This window comes from Macadamia integrifolia, chromosome 3, assembly GCF_013358625.1.
Source record: "Macadamia integrifolia cultivar HAES 741 chromosome 3, SCU_Mint_v3, whole genome shotgun sequence".
NCBI lineage: Eukaryota > Viridiplantae > Streptophyta > Magnoliopsida > Proteales > Proteaceae > Macadamia > Macadamia integrifolia.
Window position 1 is genome coordinate 27,190,974 of NC_056559.1, and position 23,076 is coordinate 27,214,049.

Consider the following 23,076-nt stretch of genomic DNA (forward strand, 5'->3'; position numbering starts at 1 on the left):
TTACCCCCTCTCTCTCTCTCTCTCTCTCTCTCATCCAGGACTCCCAACTCCAGTAGCTCCTGCTGCCTTCCAGTTCCCATCCTCTCTTACAATGTACTCCTTTTTTTTTTTTTGTTATAAGTCAGTAATAGTAGATTAAATAAAAGTAAAGATATACAAAAGAAATGAGAAAATCCAACCATTCATAGATTTTAAATACAATAAAAAAAACCCACTTTTTTTACTACCTTACCTTCAGCATTGTCATCAGCAAAGGGGAATAAGGAAGGCCCAAAAGATGGAACTATAGAAACATCTTCTACATTACCATCAGCAGAACTACAGGCCATTACAAATGAAAATACGATTAATCTAGCAACCAATAACTAGTTTTTTCCAAAGCATCCCAGATCATCTCTAAATCCACATAGTATGGCTGGTCAACCCCTGGCACCTATGATATCATTACGCGTTTCTAATGCCTTGAAAAAGTCATTGTGTGCCCAATGACAAACTACGTTTCTTTGTTTACTTCTCATTTGGCATACGGATTTCCTCTAATTAGCAACAAACATAGGGTGTTTTGCATTATAGGATCCATGGAAAACAGTTGTAATCTTATACGAGACAATACTCCTCATCTAATCTTTTGGATATTGTGGATGCATGGTAAAATGAGAAACGAGTTGTCTGACATCCTATTTTTGAACCAAATCTGATAAAAACATTGGCAAGCAATGGAGCATTTTCACGGACTTTATTGACAGTTTCTTCCTGGCTAAGAGGGTTTCCTTGTAACTCTCAAATTTTGCTTTGATCATCTTATAAACTGAATTTCAATATGATAGATCCAGACATGTTTCAAAAAGATTATCGGCATTATATTTTTACCTTGGGTGGGGTGGTGGGGAAGAGGGGCTGATAGTTGGTAATTGAAGTAGGCTTAATTCACATTGAACTTGACTTCAGTGGTGAAGGTAGAGAAATAAATAGTTCTTATCTGGATCCTAACTCTTAATCTGTATCATATAATAAGGTCATGGTGAGATCAGGGGACCCCAATAGATAACATGGTCAAATATCATCCTTTGAATGCTGAATTTTTTCTTGTAAGACCAGTTTCAGGTTCTTTACAAGATTTCACTCCATCAAGAGTGTCATTTTTGCTGAGAAAACCAAATTACAGGCACAAAATAGATCAACTTTGAAGCTAATGGTAGGAAAGGCCCTCGGTGAGGCATGAGACTTCCTACTCCTTTCTGATGGCTATTTGAAGAAAAAGCTAATTAGCTTCCTATTCTTTACAATTCACTGATGTTGCTAACAATAACTGACATGCCACACTTCAGCAAACCAAAAGAGAGCCAGCAAACCAAAAACCACAAAACCTCATGAAACTTTTACCAATCATATGCCAAAAAGTACCCCTTCCGCAACCTTATCATTCGTAGGTTGGCAAGGTAGGATTGAGCTTGCTACCTCAGCAAACCCTTCCAAACTAACTACCTGGGTGGCTGCACCTATTTTTTGGGAGCTATCCACAGAGTTCAAGTCAAAAATCAAAATACAACAATCTTGGCTGGGTGAAATCCACGCCCCCATCCTACTGAGATTCTTTAAAACTAAAAAAAGTTGGCACAAGAATTTAGCACACTGCTTTCTAATTGGAGAGATGCTGGGCATATGGTGAGGTACAAATTCATGTTGCAATCTCATCTACTTCTGAATGAAACACAAAACTCGGAAACGTTGTTGTAATGTCCCTGCATTTTTTAAGGGGGTCGGAGGGGGTGTAATCAAATCAGGATATGCTTTATTCACAATACATTTGACAAAACAAAATTGAAGAGAACAGAACCTGAAGTAGAATTTAGAAGGCTACCTTAGATAAGGAAGGGTCATAATCTTCATTAAGGATGGATTACGAGAAACAAAGTCTTGCCACTCAGCTTTATCAATTTTTCCGTCCTGATTCACATCTGCCTCCAAAAATGTCTATTCACAAAGTCAAAGAGATTAGTTGATAAAGAGGCCCATTGGACTGTCTCCTTTAAGTGGAAGATGCAGGTTCCAACATGTTGAAACTGTACATAATGCAACTCAGAAAGGTAGGGACAGGACCCTAAACTAATTTTTGTTGCAGTGATCTTCAGTTGTCCACACAGGCAGTTGTAAGAGACTGAAGATGTGATTGGGCTGTGGCTCTGCCTAGGGTTCTACTAGAAATAAAATGATTTCTGACTTCTATAATTAGTGTGCCAGATTTTGTGATTTATTACTGTTTTGGAGATGGGATTGGGCTGTGGCTCTGCTGATCATGATCCATACCAGCCAATCTGGCCTGATACTGTAAGGAATCAGCAAGTATAGAATGGATTTGTGTTGATTAATCCTGAGCTGGTGCAGCCAATATGTCCCATCAGATCCAAATACTTGAACCTTGGCTGGGACATGCCCATTTTACCTACTCCATTCACAGTAAAGATAACCTTAAACATCAGTCCAGAGACTTTCCTTTTTTAGGCACAACATGTTTGCTTAACAGAGCCATTTTGAAGATTGAGAAGTAGTATTATCCAGTGAGGTCCATCAATTGCATGGCCCTAATAAAGAGCATGTGGACTGAATAATATTATTCACCATATCCAGAACTAGATCTCTGGTGTTTCTTCATCCATAATTATTTACCTTATCCAGGATTACTTCAACAGTTTCATCCGCCAATCTCAGCTCTGATTCGCACAGAAGTGCAATTAACATTTGCTTGACCTGCCAAAACAGTACTAGAAGTATAATTGCAGTGGAAAATAAATGAATTAAGAAAAAAAAAAAAAATCACAAGGATGAGCCAAAATCTTCTCTTCACCCAAGATTTATTCAAAAGTTATGAAGTAAAAGCCAGTCATAACTAGCTGCTTCAACTCAAATAAATAATAACAAATTGGCCGGTTTGAACTTTAATAAACGACTAGAGAATGGCAGTAGTTAGATGGTCTGCAATGGTTCCAACTAGAGTGGGAACAAAAGGAGATTACAAGGAGAGTGTGTGTGTGTGAGAGACAGAGAGAGAGACTGTGTCCTTGGTGCATCCATTGCTTTGCTTAAATTCAGTAGGAAACAAATAGATATTTTGGAAATTGTACAAGTAAATAATTATAACTATTGAGACCAAAATGGATAAAAAAAAAAGGAGGCCTCAATTATATAGGACAGTGTGTGCGTGTGTGCTCACACATGTGGGCAAATGTGTAAAAGTAATAATATTATTCAAAAAAATTATGCACTGCACTAGTAGGAAACAGTTCTAATCATCATCAATGTCCCCACTGGGGATTGAGCCATTTACTGATTTTTCATCTCATAAAAAGTTTGGACTTCCCATTTCAAATTCATAAGAACACACTAATAAGATAAATAATGGGGACAGAGAGAGAGAGAGAGAGAGGTGTACCTCATGTCGCTCTATGAATCCCGTACCATCCATATCATAAAGCTTAAATGAAACTGCAAACGCATTTCAGATTTAAGTAGGCAAGCACCAAGTATTCTTGTACTAACCCAAGGGTTTTAACAGCTCTGGTCAACTTACAGTCGATCTTGTCCTCTAGTGGAGCATTTGGATGGAAAACATTGAGTGCTCGAACAAAGTCACCAAAATCAATGACCCCCTTTCGCTTAACATCAAATAGGTCAAAGATCTGCATGTAAAATAATTGTAAGTTCAAAACAAATGCAACAGGATCATAGTTTCAAAATATAAACAATTGCAAGAGTCTCAGAAACAAACGCAACAGGATCATACTACAGTCAGAATAAATAGAAACTTCAACAGCAGCTTCTAAAACCTTGTACTTGTGTTTCATGAAAATTTTGAGGATGAACTCAATACCCAAGAGATTACAGGATATTTTAATTGCTAAAGATTTCTACTACTCATGACATCTGCTTGCCACACTTTACTTTGCGCTAATAAAGAGTCTAAATACCACATCATGGAATTTAGCGTTGAAGAGCACCACCCCAAACTGATCAGCAGTTCAAATATAGTAAAGCCATCCACAAATATGAACTGATGAACCTTGATTTCCTAGCTTCGTGGCCTCAAACCTATTTGATTTAATACAGACAGGAAAAGACTGATTCCTATCATGAAAATCTAACACAGACTTCTTAAGTCAAAAAAGTCAAATTTTCCAACTTAATTATGAATGGTCATAACCATCCTACTCATCTATTTAAATGGAATACCCATGGGCATTTCACAAGGAATTGGTCCTCAGTTGGAGCCATCAAGTTTCTCAGAGCCTTAGGCAAATCCCATTGATGGCCTCCAGCAAGCAGCAACCTTGAAGTTGACTGAAATAACACTGCTCATTAATTCCCTCTTAGAATATCAAGTTTGTTATCTATTTCACTGGATCCTCTTTCTATCTTAAGCACATAGGATCCTATGCTCATTCTGCATACGGATGACAGCCTGGACCATCAACATATCTGGAAAGTTCATAGTGACTCTTAGAAAGCTTATCTGATGATGTTCTTGGAGTGTGCTTCAGCCAAATAAGAGTATGATGTTAATTCACACCAAGTGATCAACTCCCCTCATTCCACCCCAAACTAACCAGTGCCGGTTCACCGAGTGGTTGGTGCACAAGGGATTGAAGAGATCACTTACTAAACTGAGAAGATGAAACAGAAGTGCAAATTTTGGCAACCATTGAATGGATGCATAAATATCACAGTGTTTTTTCATTATAAAAAAACTAGGAAAGAGCGATATTTGATTTCAACATTCCTTACTTTAGACTTTTGTAGCAAGCTCAATCCTGATTAACAGTTGTCCAATCTGTGGTTCAATTTCTGCTTGATTGTTTGGAATAAAACTGATTTCACTATGAGAAAGAGCAACTATGAATAGGTCTGGTTCTGTTTTGACTATTTAAGAGTGCAACAGAAGTATTCAGTAAACATGCCTTAAATTATCAGATTTTGCTGAAAGCCAAATCCTGAGTCAAACAGCCATTCAATCTATTGTGAAATTTCAGCATGATCCCATACAGATTGCACTTTGAGAAAGTGTAACTAAGAATAGATCTGGTTATGTTTTAACAATTAAAGAATGCATCAAAAGGATTCATCTTAACACTCCTTATTATTTTAGATTCTCCTAACTAGCCCAACAGCTGTCCAGTCTATAGTTTCAATTTCAAGATCATCTGGAAAATTCATATTTTAGTTTGAGAAAGTATAATTATGGTCCGATCTGATTCTTCACTAACAATAGAATGAAAGACCAAGTATATAACATAATACCCGATTAGCGAATATGTTCTCCTTCTTTTTGTTCTTAAATAGAGCCAACTGAAACTCTTCCTGCATATACAATAGAAAAAAGAAATAATATCATGCACTAATAAAGTTTTCAAATAACATTGTTCAGATTCATGAATTCTCAAAAGCACAAATAGATTTATTAAAGTGAATTAATAAATGAACACTCCATATATTTTAATAATGAAAATCTCATATTAATATTAATACATTTCAATTTGAAAAACACCATCAGAGCTTCTATTAATGTCAAGAATGGTAATGCACCATGCACAATCATGGACTTAGGCTATTCCATCCTAATTCATTTATAATTTAATTTAGGGAAAATTACACTCCCGTGTTATGCCTGAAACTCAATCCCTACCCAGCAGTGTCAAATATTACTCAAACATCGCCACAGTTGACAACCTTATTACAATTAGGACCACTCCATTAGATTTCACAATCACCATATTATGCTTAGAGAATGGGTGAAGTTATGTTTTTACCATTCCTTATAAAACCCACCCTCACTGCTTGCCTAGGGTTCAGGGAAGCTGAGAAGCAACTCCAATGGCGGCGATGCTAGGAGAAGATGACCGGAGTTCGATTGTGGCACCATACTGCCAGCAAGGATCGGTAGCAATGCAACAATCACTATGAGCATAAAAGAAACAACAGAACCAGCAAATGAATAGCAGATGATTTTCGCCTTTCCACAGACGCATCAACCAATCCAACACAACCAAAATCTTCAAACCCCCCATTATTAAGAAGAAATAAATATGAAAATTTTCTGAAAGCTAAAAGGATCTTCTGCCATTGCCATTCTGGATTTTCCTTTTCGAAAAACAATAACGTCATTAAAATCTTCACGGAGGAGGTTACAACTTACAAGGGCCTTTTTAACCGCATTTTATGCCTCAAAATGTGTTGCTAATTGGATTCGGAATGAGGATTTAGTAGCAAGACCCATTTTCTTTTTCTTTTTACAGATCATCATGGACTGATCTCTTGGTAGGAGGGAGGGAACCAATTAACCCCTACTGCTCAGTTCTCCAGCTTTCCTTTTACCATCCTCTTTCTCTCACATGATTTCCGACCATTTTTGCAGGATTCCCCCTTTGTCTCGGAGACCTGCCCAGTGAGCACCAAACCCAGGATTCCCTTCTTCTCCCCTTTATGAGGTGATTCAATCTTCACCCTTTCTTTTGTTTTCAGTTGGGTTTTTTTATTCTCTTCTTTCTTCCTTCTGGGGTGGAATCATTACGCATCAGAATTTGAAGGAGGAGGAGAACCGTAATCGTGTTATTCCTCTTTAAATCTCAAGCACTCATTCCACTTCAAATTTCTATCTCAATCTGTGGCAGTGACAGCTGCAAATCCACTAAAAGTAGCTTCTGAGTTGAACAGTGCAGAACTGCTAAGCAGCATAGTGGTACATCGGTAAAGAAGAGACAACGAGCGCCGTCTATGAAGAAGGGCGGTGCTCCAAAGACAGTGGCAGTGAATGAAGAAGCAGATGCTTGCAACGATGATTATGCCAATTTGGGGCATTTCAAAGAGATCTAAGGTTCCCGTAGGCTATGGTTGAGGCTGAGAAGAAGAAGGAGATGTGGATTCCAGTTGCAGAGGTCAATGGTCATAGATTAGTTGTTTGCCTAGTTTGTATCTTCAGCATTGGGAAAGATTTCTTCCTTACATAGGATGGTCAATGCAGAATTTCACTACAAGACAGGCTACTTTTGTGAAGTATGGCATCAAGTTTGTATTTTAAGTAGGAGTCTGTTCCTCTTCTTATTAATAGTTGAATGATTTGAAGTAAATAAATCATAGATAGATTCTTTTTAGTTCTTTTGAGTTCTTGAGAGATTGCATGATATGCCAGCTAATGGGTTTGAAAGAAACCATTGACTGAACCTTTCCATGTTTTCTAGTACAACAAAGTTGGCTTCCTAGTCTGGGATTGAATTATTGAACAGACAATTCAACTCTTCTTTCCTCCTTCCCCCTCTGATATTTTTCACTGTCCCGAGGGAGAGGAAGAAAAGAAAGAAAGGGAGAAGGAGCTTGGATTGTCTAACCATTGCTGTCCACACTTAACCCAAGGTAGGATTGCCTGTTCTCCATCCTTCCCCTTTCATTTCTAATGTTCACAAGACCTAGAATAGGGATTTTTGCTGGGTTTCAGTTGAAACGCAATGCAAAGCACTCTAGCCAGCTGGTGTGTTTGTGTTTCCTTAGAGTATTGAACTCTCTTGCACACCATCAAACAAAAAATAGTTGGATAACCTCTTGTTATTTATCAATGAAAAGATAAGCTTCTGTCAGGATTCAGGCCATATTTTTTTAGGGATAATACAAATTAAATAGGATTTCAATTTGGGAATAAATTCATGGTTTTTTCTGCTCTAGTGGACTCACATTTAAATTTATTTACAGGCTAAAAAATCAGTTTGGATATTATAAAGTCTAGAAGAGTAGTTAAGACATAATAAGTCCTCCGCAAACGGTCCCCTTGATTTGTGTTCACTGTGATTCCTTCTCAACAGGAAGGCACCAAAAGAATAACTTATATGTGACAACCTAAATGCATAAACAACAGCCAATGGACCAGATAAGTAACAATCCAAAAACAAACCACAATAAATATTAGGACACATTTTCTTTTCTTTCTTTACTTTCTGCAAGAACAAAACAACCTCCAACAATGGCTTATAGCTTAGTTCAACAGAACATATAATTTTTTTCTTATGTGAAACAGAATATAGTTAGCAAAGCCTGGATGAAGAAGAAAACAATAAGAAACAAATATCAGCTGATATATTACCTTGTTTATTAGCCCATCATCAATCACAGAACTGCTAATACTCTTGAACAGCTCGAATAGTGCTTCAACTTCACTGACGGTGACTGAAAAGTTAAGATAAAGGTAAACAGTTGCCCATATTTCTGTAAAGCATTAATAGGAGAACAAGAGATAGCATAGTTTTCCATCTTAGATCTGATTGCAAATTGCTTGCTAGAAAAATCCTAAACCATGTCACACCTTACCCAGTTTCTCATTTGAGGTCATCAAGCAAATTGTATTGTGAATGTTTTTATGTGCATGAGAGATATGGGTTCTGTTCACCATATTTTCAATTTAAGCATGAAATCTTGAGTTCCTCTCTTTTCCTCTTTTCAAATTTGGTGTTTAAGAGCGTTAGGTAGAGATCCCTGCTATGGCTGGGAGTTGGAATTAAAAGGCCTGGACTACACATGTAACAAATAATAGAAAGCAAATCCTGCTGAATAAAGTGGTGCATTTGGTTAAAAAAATAAGAACAATATAAACATGACAAGTCAGTATTAGGAGTTTCCATCCAACGCTCACGATTTGGCGATCTTTTGGCTCCCCCAAGGTAAAAAAATTAAAAGACCACATAGGGATATTTAAATTGAATGGCAGAAATTTTTCTGTTTATCCATTTGGGATGTATTCTTGATTTTATTGCACAAAGACAGCATCTTGCCTGGGACCATCTGGGAAGTCAATCTCCTATTTAATCTGATATATCTCTTTCATCACACTCCCCTAACACCCCCTTTTTAAAAGAGAAAGAGGGGGGAAGGGGATGTGTCAAGAACCAGATAACAGACTGTTTTGTTGGATTTGTTATAGGTTTAGAATGAATAGCAATGCAAGACTCAGGTATCATGCATAGCATTTCAATTTGCAAATCCCATAACTGAATGAGATGAGATCCCAAAGTATTGCCTTGATTCTCCCAACTAGTGTCATGCTTTTTTACTTTCACTTGCTTTAAAAGGAAAATGTCTTCATAATTGAGAGTACGATAATCTGCAAATCAAGTAGTAGATGTAATTCCAAAGTTAGGTTGGTGCGAGACAGAGGATGAGAGTGGGGATGATCGAGCCTCAGCCCAGGATAGGTTAGTGCTTTAATATGGTAATCAAGTCATTAAACTTGAGTAAAATTTGCCACATTCTGCATTTAAAAAATATATATATAGAAAGAGCTAACCATAGTTCATGCATACCTTTGTCAAAATAAAGTTTAAATTGTCAATCTCTGCATATAGGGAAAACTTTTCCATCAACTTCCTTTCCTACTACAAAATTTAATTGCATCTCAACTAAAATTTTCAAATCTAAAAGCAATGCAAGTAGGCAATCAAATGTGTAAAAGCAATAAAATAATAAAATCACTATCTATCATCGAAAAAATAAAATCTTGCACCAAATAAGATGAAGAAAAAAGAACCAGACTTACAAGCCGTCTGTGAAGCGAGAATAACAGGGTCCTCACGTCCTGGAAACTGCCTTCTAGCTTTGGACGAGAAGCAGCCCATTTACCAAAAAGCAAAAGGCTACCCACCAAACTACAGCCTAGGCTTCAACTCTGTTCATCGAGAAGCATTCCAACCTACCAATATAACCGCCCCAAGAATTCAAACATCAATTATAGAATATTCGTAGAGCATATAGCATCCCAAAAATCCAATTATGGAGACATAAAAATTTGATATCTCCACCACCTACAACTGTCTTAAAAAGAAAGACAAAAGAATGGTGATTTGCTTCCAAAAAATCTCTTAAATCAAAAGCTACATTTTCCATAAATTCCTGCGTAACCTATCTTCACGAATATCGGAAAAAGCACACAATAAGATCAAAAAGAGAAGGAAAAAAATAACAATTGAAGGAGCGATCGTGACTTACAGGAAGGGGAACTCGGCAAAGGAATGCCGTGTTCCGACGAGACGAAGAGAAAGAAAGGGCTTTATCAACACCTGGGTCTGTTGTAGTCGCTCCCGGCCGAGATGCTTCGGCGGAGCAATCGGATGGCTTGGATTCGTCGATGAACCGACACTCCGTGAATTCTGCGACCTCTGTCGAAGAAACAACTTGCAATTAACTAGGACTCTCTCCCTCTCTCTCTCCCTCTCTCTCTCTGTCTTCTCTTCTCTTCCCTCTCTCTCTTTATGCTCCCTAAAGCTGCGCAGAAACCTCTCGCGCGCTCTGTGTATGTGGGCTGATGCTCTTTAAGCTGCGCAGTATGCGCACCTACTAAGACGATCAACGAACGTTTTTCCAGTTATGTAAGGTCAAACATAAAAGGAAGACTAGAGAGAGAAAGCCACATCAACTAGCAGCCTAGCTAGACCAAGATTGGACTAACCCGTGAGTGGGCCCCACTTTTATTTGCTTCTCGTCAAGTTAGTATCCCTTTGATGTGTTAGAATGTACACGTGTGATGATCAGGCCAAGAGCAGAGATGCATGCACAAGCCCTTACTGCGCACCAATAAAAGCTAGCCATGTGTTTTGGGTGGCGAATGAAACAGTGATCTAACGAGGATGATTTATTTATCTATTTATTTTAAACAGACCAAGTAGTATTAAACAAGGGTATGTACATCACCCAATTAAATATTACCCTCTCTATTTCCATTAGAAATATTGCAAGCCATTCCCATATAATTTCTATAGCAAAGTTGTCTTCCCTTTTAATATATAAACATGATGGACCTAGATAATCCTGTATCTTATAGAAACTATATCAAAATGTAAAAATGGCCAAGCACCCCAAGTCGGATGTGGAATGATGATGAAATCCTTCATTTGATTTGATATTCCTGCAATGTCAACATAATCAATATCTCTTATGGCTACCCCTAATTGGGTACCCATTCGTGGGTTGCCCAAATAGTTAGGAAAAATTGAGAATTGTATGGAGAGGCACATGGTCCCAGGTTCAATTCTCCATCTGTGTAATTTTTCATTTATGTATTTACAATTTAAGTGGAAATCGTAGCGATGGGTTGCTACGCTAGTCTTCCCAAAGATTAGTCGAAGTGCACGTAAACTAGCCCAGACACCTTGATTAAAAAAAAAACCTCCGATTCAGCGTCATTGTCGCTCAATGAGAGTCCCTCCATTCTTTGTCATTTTCTTAGGACCATTTTACCTTATTTTATTAAATATTTGTTTTAAAAAAACTTAATCCTAAAAAAAAAAATCATTTTCAAGCCGCTTGGGTGGAGCACCTAGAGTTTTTTTTTTTTTTTTTTTTTTCCTTTTTTTAGCTAATAAGAAATACAATAAATTTTTGACCATTGTAATTTGCCATGTGTCACATGAGGAGAGGTTTTTGAGAAATTCCCAACTTGAATAAATTAAGATAAGCTTCAAAAAAATATCATAATTTGGATTAGATGGTTCCACTTTAAAGGGCATATATATCATGGTTCTTATCATTTTATTGTTTGTGTAAACATTGTGGTAGGTTCCTAGCTAGGCTTGCTTATAAATCCTCCCATCATTTTTTAGACCGAAGGTGCTGTATTTTAATATTTTTCTGTTAGGTGAACAATCGTTGGACTAGCTTTTGGGTCATTTTGGACCCATTGTAGAAGAATCTGTATTAACTAGAACAATGTGTGAGAGAGAGACACATAAGCAACATTGTAAATTTGTGATGTTTTATGAATACTCATATACTCATCTACTATAATTTTTTTTTTTTCTGCTAATGGTGGATATTTAGGTCTTCGGCCTGATCACTCCCGTGGATTCATATTGACCCTACAATCACATGAACCAGGTCATACCGATTTAACCCCCATTAAAAGCAGTGAACATCACTAACCACTCCATGTAAATGACCCAAAATGTGTCTACATCTACTACAGTATTAATCAATCTTGAAAACATCAGAAAAAAATGATGAAGTTGAATCATGTCACTTATCAATCTTCTTAAAATTGTAGATATTCATTATGGTGCAATCTGATTAGTGGGCACCAACTTCCAAGATGAAACGTCTCTAAGAGAGAAGATACAAAAAACTAGTCATTGCTATCATCCAATAGCCTATGGACGTCTTGCAATGGAAGATCATGACACCGATGATGGGTCGGACAAAGTGTAATAATGAATGATGATAAGATTATTGAACATTATGGCCGACGTCTAACCGCAAACCACCGACATCCAAAAATCCTTATCTGAGATTGACAAAAAGAAAACTAAATTCAAGTCCTTCCCAATGAGGAAAAAAACCACACACTAAGGCATCACCTCACCACACCATGAGTCAACCTGGCTTATCTCAACTCGACTAATGCACACATGTGTGAAAACAAAACTTGACCAAGGAACTATCTTCATAGTTCACATCATATAATAGATACCTCAATCTACTTTCTTCCATATAATTAATGTGGGACCAAAAGTTTCTACTCCTATATATTATATTAAGAACAAGATTAAAGAGGTCATGGGTTCAAACATTGTGGAAGAGGAACAACCAAAACCCTTTTAAAAAGAACATAGAGGTATTTTGGAACTTCATTTGGCAATAAATGGAATATTATTCTGTTTTGCACCACTGACCAATGGATCTCTCTCTCTCTATTATATTTCTTTTTTTTTGTAGATGGTTTTCCTCAATTCATGGGCATTCCTATACCCGCAGCCATCATTAGCCTTGGATAGGCACCAAGAGTAGTGATTGGCATTGCAAACCTCCAACAAATGGGAGGAAGTAATAATGATCTTAGATTGGTAGGTGTTTTTTTAATGAAGGAAAATTTTCACCTTTCTTTATTTTCAGTTCTTATAAACTCAAAAAGTTGTATATTATGACATTCCTAAACCCCACAGTGGCACAGGGTACACCCTATGAATTAAAAATTTGTACAAAAATAAATAAAAACTCAAAAGTAAGTTTTCGGTCATTGAAAATACAAACTTGACGGATGAGGTAATTTGTGCTCTATAGAATTTGGTTTTGAGGCCTAAAATGTGGCATTCATATTCGGTTCTTATGAATTCAAAGCAACTTTTAGGTCATTAAAAATTCACGCTCATAAGAGTTAAGCAAATTCTGATCCATAGAGTTTGGTTTTAAGGCCTAAAATTTGGCATTCATCTTTGATTCCTATGAATTCAAAGCAACCTTTAGGTCATTGAAAATTCACACTCAGAAGAGTTAAGTAAATTCTGGTCCATATATAGAGTTTGGTTTTAAGGCCTAAAATTTGATAATTATTTATGGGACAAAATTTTCTGTTCGTGAGAGGCCCCTACTCCCTACGCCACACATAGGAGCATGAAATGACCACCATGCCTTTGTGTGTGGGCGCAAGGGCCTCTCGCTAACAGAAACACTTGTCCTTTATTTGTTTCTGACTCTTACGAACTCGAAAGTAACTTTTAAATAATTGAGAATACAAACATAAAAGAGTTGAATAAATTCTAATCAAAGAATTTGGTTTTATGGCTTAAAATTGGCATGATAGAATGTGAAGTATCTATCATCCAGCTGTCCAATGTTTTTATCAACCCCACGAACCCTCCACATGTGGTTCAAACCAACCTATCCTTCCTCACATGAAACACACATTTCAGTATTTACCAAAAAACGGAAGAAACACACATTTCAGGCATAGCTTTGCATACCACATTCTAAGGGAGGCTAAGGGCATGTGGGCTTGGGATCTCTTTTGATCCCCGCCCAATCGCATGTTGCAGTGCTGCTTGCCACTGCAGCCCCCCACCCCCCCCCACCCCCAAAAACAAAAACACCCGTGCACCCCCCTCATGTGGGGGCCGCCCCCTTCGTGCCCACCTAGTGGTATGTGGGCCCACGTTTGATAGAACTAAAAAAAAACCATCATAGGGATGTTTTGATCAAGACAACTATCTAAAGAACCTTTCTCCATTAAATATTATTTTTGAAAATTTTTTACTAGCTAAATTGGCCCATAATGTGGCTCAAATCAGAATCCATCTTGCTAAGCTACCAAGATTATAGCTACATTAGCCCATAATGTGGTTCAAATCAGAATCCATCTTGTTAAGCCTACCAAGATTATAGCTACATTAGCCCATAATGTGGTTCAAATCAGAATCCATCTTGTTAAGCCTACCAAGATTAAGGGTGTCAAATCATGACCAAAATTGAAAACTGAATCCAGTTTCAGAATTGAATCCAATCGATTATAATATGATTACATAATCAAGATTAAGGGTGTGAAATCGGACTGAAACTGAAAACCAAATCCAATTCCGGACCAAAAACCCTGAATTGAACTCAACCGATTATAATATGGTTATATCCTGGATTTGAAATGAGTCTTTATGATTAGGTTCGATCTGGATCTGGATTTCAATCTATGTCAAGAACCGGTAGTTTTAACTGAACTGAACCGAATAATTTGATGTAACTTTTTCTTCCTTTTAGAAACTAAAAACTTCACGTAACTTAAATAGAAACTTGACGTAATCAATCACTTAAATCATCTTATAGATATATAGTTATAAATTTAGAACCAACTTTTTTTTAGTTTTTATTGTCTTAGGACTCATGAATCATGAGTTAACTTATAACTGGAACCTATTTATCAAAAATAAATAGAAAAACTAACAATAATTGAATTTAAAACTGGATACTAAAACCAAATAAGAACGAAATACAAAACCTGAATAAGAATTAGATTTGGTACGAATACTGATTTTTAAAACAGTGATGGGACCTGGTCCGATTCTGAATCACACTAACAATCTTTGCAACCGAAACCAAAATCGAACCAAATACCTGGTTCGGACTGATTGACACCCTTAATCAAAGATGGTCATCAAAATTACTGCCCTCCCCCTCCCCCCAAAACAATCAATTCACCCTTCTCTTTTAAAATGGATTGCTTTTCTTTTTTTTTTTATCCTTCCTTAACAATAGATTAAGAAAGAATCAATCTGAGAGTGTAGGGGTTTCACCCAAACACAGAGAGGAGCGAAATAACGGCCCTACTCCCCCTTGAAATGTGGAATTGCTCACCCTGTTGATGTTTCTAAATACATTCCCATTGACTCCATGCCGGTATAGAAACTAAGCTCTTGTATAGAAAACTCTTTCCCAAAACTTTATTAAGCAAAATCAGTGGAAAACCTCCTACTAAAAAAGACCAAAATTAACAAGAAAAGGAAGATAGGTGAATACACTACATCCAAGATAAACCTACCTTGACATCTTAACTAAAAAGTGGATTTCCCTATTAGAAGTACGAGGAACAAACATATAAACAACTATTAACGTACAAATATGAAAGACTGTACATTTTTTGTACATTAACGTACCAACTTGGCCTAAACACATGCTTATATGGTAAATAACAAATTTCCATGCACACCACCCGGAAGTGTCTTGTGGTAGAGTAGATATTAATAAACAAAAATTTTCCAAATCTCAATATTGAGTCTTGACAGAACTTATAAGTCATACTTAAAAACCTTATCTTATCACCCCCCCCCCCAAACCTCCCTTATCCTATGGATCACAATGGGTGGGACCTAGGTGACATCTTCATGTTCCTCTCCACCACCTTGTTAGTTTTTATAGTCCAACTACTCAATGATTTGCAAGACTTGGGACCAAATCTAGTACCTAATTAAGAATCTCATCTCCCCAACTTCTTGGTTTGGAAAATCTTTATTGCTTACCTTCATTCACACTTAAAACTTCCTAGAGAAAAAGAAAAAAAAATATATATATATATATATATATATATCTGGTGAATCAGGATATTCTCTTGTTAACTTAAAAAAAGGTTAAGTTGGCCCGCTCTCCCTGAGCTAGCAGGGTCAAACTTGGATTGAACCCTAGGAATTCCCTGCTAGGCTTAGGTTTTAAAAAAATCCAGCCTACCCCAATCTTGTTGCATTCATACCTTGTAAAAAGTTGGAAGAGATGATTTGAAACCTCTCATGAATAATTTTGATTTCTTAATTAAAAAAAAAAAAAAGTTACTTAAAAACCTAGGCTTTGGTAGCCATATGCATCACATAGGTTCCTAACCACATTCCGTAACCACTCGTATGTTCTTCCATGGCATGCATTATAAAATAATAAACTTATAAATGAAACATTAGATTATAACTTTTGTTTGCTACACTTTTTTTCTAGGTAAATAAGTTAGTCTTATTTTGTTTATGAAGTTTGCAAAGATCACTATATATATATATATATATTTTTTTTTTTTTTTTTTTTTTAATTTATAAAAGAGAGTTGATTAGATGCCATAAAGTGTGTTTTTAACGAAGTGTTCTTTTGTCATTTCTTTGAATCTTTCTTCATAATATTATTTTTAAGGTGAATTGATATCCATGACACTAGATTGGGTGAATATAACCAATGGGGTTGGTAGTCTAGTGGTGAAAATGCCCTAAACCCATCATTGCTTGAGTTAGCCAGTTGTGGGTTCAAGTCTTGACATACCCACTATAGTCCATTGGTCTTGTGGAAGCGCTGCTTACCATACGGGGGTTTATCCCGGGGGTTATGATCACTACTAAGGAGCACCATTTTTTTGTTAAAAAAAAAAAAAAAAAATCAAAGTATATAAAAAAAAGAAAAAAACATATTATAGTATTTCTTTTTTCAATGCCAGATCATGTCACATTCGATATCCATGGGCCTCAAGGGAATTAATTTTCAACATTGAAAGATGTGTAATAGAAAAAGACTGTGAAGATATGGTCTTTGATTGAGTCAATGCCAATTTATTAAAGTGTATTTTATGAACATGTAATTTTCTTTCTTTTCCTTGATTCTATGTGAACTAACAATAATTTAATTTTAATGATAAGTGGGTCTAAGTATCTACATTCTAACATTGCACTTGTACAACATGGTATTCCCCTATTTTATAGCCTTCTTTTTAGGAACTTTTGATTCGATGAAATTCAGTCTAGTGTGGAAGGTGGAGGTCTTCTCTCCCCTAGTTATTTAATTCTTCTCGGTCAAATTGAATTTTATCAAATTTTACAAATAATTCGGTCCAAATCTGAATCAAGTAAAAAATTCTAAAAAACTCTCTCTCTCTCTCTCTCTCTCTCTCTCTCTCTCTCTCTCTCTCTCTCTCTCTCACACACACACACAAATTTAAGGTTACAAAATATGTTGAATTCATAAATAAAGTTTAGAAATTGAGATAATTTTTTCCTTCATGAAAATAGTTTGGATTATCGTAATGAGGATCCTAATGCCTTGCTTGAAGGGCAGGTGTTAATGCTTTTTCATCGTTTGGTGATGAAATAGAAAATTATTCAAATTTTTTTATATAATTTGTCATAGTTATTTAAATTATTGATTATATATGGATGTATTAAATACACTTTCTCAAAAAATTAGTCAAAAAAATCCACAAATATTTATACAAGTATCCACAAGGAAATCTGTTGAGAAATAAGAACAAAGTCATGGGTTACCTATATTAATAAGTGTAACAAGATCCTAAGTCCTGAGAGAAAACGATTTTAACCAATGAATAAGAATAATTAAGATAAATTGCTATTGATAACTCTAGTTATATGTGTTTGAATGATGTTTTAAATAATACTAGAAGAAATAAAAAATTCCTGAAATAAAATAAGGATTAGTATATTGCTGATAATAGGTTTGGCACCTACTCCTTTTGTGGTCCTACCTATTGAGAGGAATGTATTCTACAAAAAAAACGAATGTGTGATAATAGATTATATTTTTGGTTTGTTATCATTAATTTAAATTATTTTCTTATTTAATTCTAAAATTTTAGTCATATTTTTATAATAATAAGTTTACATTATTTTTATTTTTATTTTATTTTGTTTTGTGTTCTTTCTTTATCTTATCTTATGATAATCTAAGTAATCTTTAGATTTTTATTTTATATTAAAATTATTAGTTTAATATTAAATATTTTATAATTTGAGAAAATGATATATATACTACCAATAGTACATGTCTCTCACACACTCTCTCTTCCCTAACCATGTGAGCCATATGCATTCGAATCATGAAGCATTCCCTCCCATGTGAGCCCATGTATATCAATCATGAGGCATACCTGCCCATGTGTCCCGTAGCTTTACACTGAAGATGTCAATGGCATCGTGTAGATCCTTCTCTTACTAGTGTAATAGTTAGGTAGAGTTTTGAGGGACAATTAATCGTACACCAACCATTGACAACTTATAATCTTATAATATCAATTTCAGATTACTTTAATTGATTTCTCAAAACATAATACACGCATACAATTCTTTTATTGTAAATTTGATTACAATTGGAAAATGAGAGGACCCTAACAAAATGTGTGGAAGGCCACAAAGAGAGAGAGAGAGAGAGAGAGAGAGAGAGAGATGAGTTTTTGTCTATCCATGACTGCCTTTTTGTGACCAACTAGTTATTATCCATATATATCTTGGATATAGGATATAGGTCCACTGATATCATATTCTTTTAATATCTAATCCATTTACAGGATATTTGGTCAAATAATATCTATAAATGAGTAAGAATAATTAAATGGATATGATTTTTCATAGGGTTGTTATTCATGTAACAAAGGTTGGTTACATTTGGAAAAATAACAAAATGGTGAAAGACCAATTTGAAATGGGTAATAGAACATAAGAGTATCTATTAGGTAGGGCAAACTTGACATTTCATTTTCTTTTATTAAAATCTCGTGTTTATAATGTAAATTAACATTTAAAATGGCATTTTTGTCCTTTCATAACGTACTCGCGGCCTTACCTCTCTCCCTCGTCCCTGGAACCGACCCGTCTTTTTCTTCTTCTTCTGGCCTTTAATTAATGATATATTTAGTAGTTAGCTTAGGTCTGGCCGATTAACATCACATCCCTTCGATCTAGGTTTCCATTTTCAACTGGAGATCCATCTCTACTTTCATCTCTCTCTCTCTCTCTCTCTCTCTCTCTCTCTCTCTCTTGTATTCTCCTTTGTTTCCTGTACCATTTCAAAGTTTCCTAAGGGGGTGTTTGGTTCGGTAAATCTTTAGGATGACATTCTTTAGAATGATAATTTTTAATTTTTAGAGTTGTTTGGTTCCACTAGGATGACCTTCATAAGTGAGCACCCTACTTCTCATGAATGACCATATTACAAAGGATGTGTTCCAAATCTGAGTTCACCTTAACACTTAAACTCAGATTTGAGCAACATTTTTACCACCTAATATAAAAGGAGAAAGCGGAAATAAGTTCTCTACGGAAGCCAATATCTCAACCCGCGAGAAACATGTACTAGCCTCAAGGTAGGGGTGTCAATTCCTAAATCGAACCAGTAAAATCGATCAGACCAAACCGATAACAACACAGACCGAACCGAACCGAAACCTTATTGGTTCGGTTCGGTTTGGAGTATTGCAACCCCAAAACCAAAACCAAACTGCACCGGAAATCAGATGAACCCGAAACCAAACCGAAACCGGCTCAAAATCCAAACCGAAACTGAAACCAAACCAGTAAGAAACTGAAACACTCCAAAATTCATTAAAAAAATCAAAATTTGCATAGTTTTGTATACATTTGTATGGAAAGTCGAATCCAAACTGGACCAAAAACCAAAACCAACCCGGTTACAAATCGATTTAAGAAACCGAAGACAAATTGAAACCAAACCGCACCGAAACCGAAATTTTCTTATTGGTTCGGTTTCGATTTCAGCTTTCCCACACCGAAACCGACTCAACCCAGACCAAAATCAAGCCGGACCAACCGATTGACACCCCTACCTCAAGGCAACCAAACAATTTTTCAGAAAGAAACATAATTCAAAAGAATGTCTATCAAAAGGTTGACATTCATATTTGATATATACACCATTTGATTTACCGAATCAAACACCCCCTAAAACTCTATGTGGGGTTTGGTTGGCCCAAGCTAGGTTAAGTTTTTTGTTTCAGTGGGTGGATATTACCATAACAAATCAATAGTAGAAGAGGGGACGGTAGCAACTATGAGCCTTGTTCTTTTTACAAGAGGAAGCTTGAAAGTTTTGGAGCCCAAGGCTTCAGAAGAATCAAAATAAGGGGTTTCACCCTTAACCGGTAGAAGTCTACACGAATGTGTATTTAACTCTGAGTCGGATGTAAATCTCATAACAATCCTCTGAAACCTCAAGAGATCGTTGAACCTGTTTCGGTTTCACCGGAAGTGAAGCAGCCTCGTCTAGAAGAAGAAATGGGGGTTCAGCTATAGAGAATGGTCAACAAAACAACAGGCAATAATTGAAACGGAAAAAAGGGGAAATGCAGGAGCAATATTTTTTCTTTACAAATCGAGAAAGGGAAAGTGATTGTCTTGGACCGAAATCCCCTTTATGAAGCATGTATGAAAAGTTGTTTTGAATTAGCTGGTTCTCTCTGTCACATTGATGAAGACTGCAAGTCAAGTATTGAGCAAAAAAAACTATTTCTTACCAAGAACATAAACCTTACAACGTTCTTTCCTGCAAAACTCACTTATTCTCGTCCAAGAGAATTGTAAATCCAATTTATTTTCTGGATACGTAGGTCAATTTTTAGGGTTCAAACCCATTTAATCAGTAGATTTGAGGGAGAAGAAAAAAGGGAGTCGAAGGAGCAAGGGAGAGAGAGAAGGACCATTATTTTCACAGGAAACAAGAGAGAGGGGCTGAGTTGGTTTAGGAAATTGAGAGAAGTTTGGGAAGATGGAATATGCTCAATTACAATTTAACCCTTTGCTAGGAAACTAGTTGAAATTCTTGCAATTTATAGGTTTTCTTATTTATTATCATTGTGGAATGTGATTTTACTTAAATGTCCTCATAAATTCATTTTCAATGACATCCCAACCATAGTTCTAATAAGGTTATTAGTGTCCTGTTATGTTTGGATAAATAACAGACCCTTGTTACATTAATAATTTTCCTTTTTCATATCTTTCAAACTATAGTTATTCTTTACTCTCATTTTTTTTTTTCCTTTTCTTTAGGGTTGGGTGGGAAGTTAGGCACTTGGCCCACGAAAGTTGAATTCGAAAGTCATGACTTCTTAATTGTGAGTTGTTGGTCCTTACCAACTAAATTACCCTTTATTTTTCATAAATTTTTCAACCATTAATTAAACATCTAGAGTGGTTCTTATATGAATAACAAGTTCATTTTTTGATGATTATCACTCCCCTCCCCTGAACTATAGCTAAATATCAAGTTCCTCCACATTATTTTAAATATTTCACTCCCTTTTCCTCAAAAAAAAAAGATTCTATCTGCCATGCCTGGATGTTTGAATTGGTTATTAATTCTGCAATATTTTTTTCATAATGGCTGAAATACCCCCATACCACCCCATGAGGCAGGATTTTATACTTTCTCTCCTCTATTCGGAACAGACCAAAAGTGCTTGCAACCTAAGGGTGTGGGATGGTTCGTGGTACTCATGATGGATCTGTACCAGTATTAGTACCACAAGTGCCAATCCCATCAGTGCTGTCCTATTTAGTTAACTGGACCAAACTTAGATCCTAGTTCTGTTTACTAAGCGGACATGATGGTATCGGTTCATAAACAATTCTAGGCATTATAGAAAATGGTGAAGAACTTCAATGATTCCTAATGAGATAGTTCTATTATTACTTTTATGGATTTTTATTATCATGAGATCTAAAGTGTCCTTTAATTTAGAAAGCAAATTAAAATACAAAATCACGATGAATTTCATGGTTTTATTTCTTTAAACTCTCTAAGATCACATATAAGCTTTCAAAAATAACAATAATTAATGATAACTAAATAAAACAAGCCCTGATATAGTTTTAGTGTTATCACCAAACTAGTTTATAATAAAAGATTTAAAGGCTCATCAACTGAAACCTCCATAAAATAAAATATCACTCAAATACATCAAACTATAGCCATAAAACTTGAACACGAGAACATGAAATATATACTTTAAAATGGTATTAGTGGTTGCGGTACCTAATCGGTTAGGTACGGGTACTTTTGGAAGTCTCGTCCCATCCCAGAACTGTCTCATCCCATTTATTATTCAGTACCAAAATCAATCTCAGTACTATCCCGTTTATTAATGGAACAGTCTGGTACCAAGTTTTAGCAGGATGGTTCCTGATTCCAATCCCAAATTGACACCCTTATTACAACCAAACCAAGGGTGTGGCACCTTGATTATCATCATTATCTTAATGTATAGAAGAATAAAAAAATATATGGCAAAAGGTTTTGTGTATAGTTATGCACGGCAGTGCACGTAATAGTTGGATGGGGGACGAGGGTCTATGGTGCACCCCCTCACCTCCATCTAACAGCTGTATGCATGGTCGTGCACCATGCATTTATGACTGTGTACAAAACCTCTCCCCAGAATATATTATTTAAAATAAATTAAACATATCAATCAGTTTGAGTTTTTGTTTATATTTCACATTACTACCTACTATTTCATTAATTACGTGATATTGGACCATCTATTTCACACTCAATTGTGTGATGGGCAAGTGTTAGAATATGTTAAACTTGTCTTTGGTTAGATTATTAGAGATGGATAAACTCATAAACTAATTTTTAGAAAATTAATGGAAACAGTTTAATGGATTACAAATTGATGGGCCCTAAATATGATCCTGGGCTTGTCTGTCTCAGCCTTTTGTTTTAATTCAAGTACTGGGCTTTCCCTATGCAGGCCATGCTAGCCTTAATCATGGGCCAGGCAGCCCACCACTCAATGTTAAGCTGGGCTCCAATGAAACTTTTCAAACAGAAGCCCATGAGTGTTGGAAAATGGAAGGGTAAACTGCATTGCAGGTCTCTAACGTCTGCCAAAATTGTGGTTATGTGGATTAGAAATAGTGCTTGTTAAACCATTGTTAATGCACACTTTAAACAGCAACAACTGACAGGTGGCAAATTAGATGGGCTAGATGGCCCAACTTTTGTGGAGAGAAAAACTCT

General features: G+C 36.0%; 1 protein-coding gene across 1 annotated transcript; it reads right to left on the minus strand.

The window, feature by feature from the left end:
- Positions 1-1,354: 1,354 nt before the first annotated feature.
- On the minus strand, positions 1,355-10,354 carry LOC122072685 (calcineurin B-like protein 1). Its single transcript, XM_042637071.1, has 9 exons — positions 10,018-10,354; positions 9,569-9,721; positions 8,123-8,205; positions 5,293-5,352; positions 3,569-3,677; positions 3,431-3,483; positions 2,668-2,748; positions 1,862-1,974; positions 1,355-1,742 (listed from the first exon to the last, which is right to left on the minus strand). Exons 2-9 carry the CDS (start codon positions 9,645-9,647, stop codon positions 1,679-1,681), a joined length of 642 nt encoding a protein of 213 aa, XP_042493005.1. The 5' UTR covers positions 9,648-9,721; positions 10,018-10,354; the 3' UTR covers positions 1,355-1,678.
- Between the last annotated feature and the right edge of the window lie 12,722 nt (positions 10,355-23,076).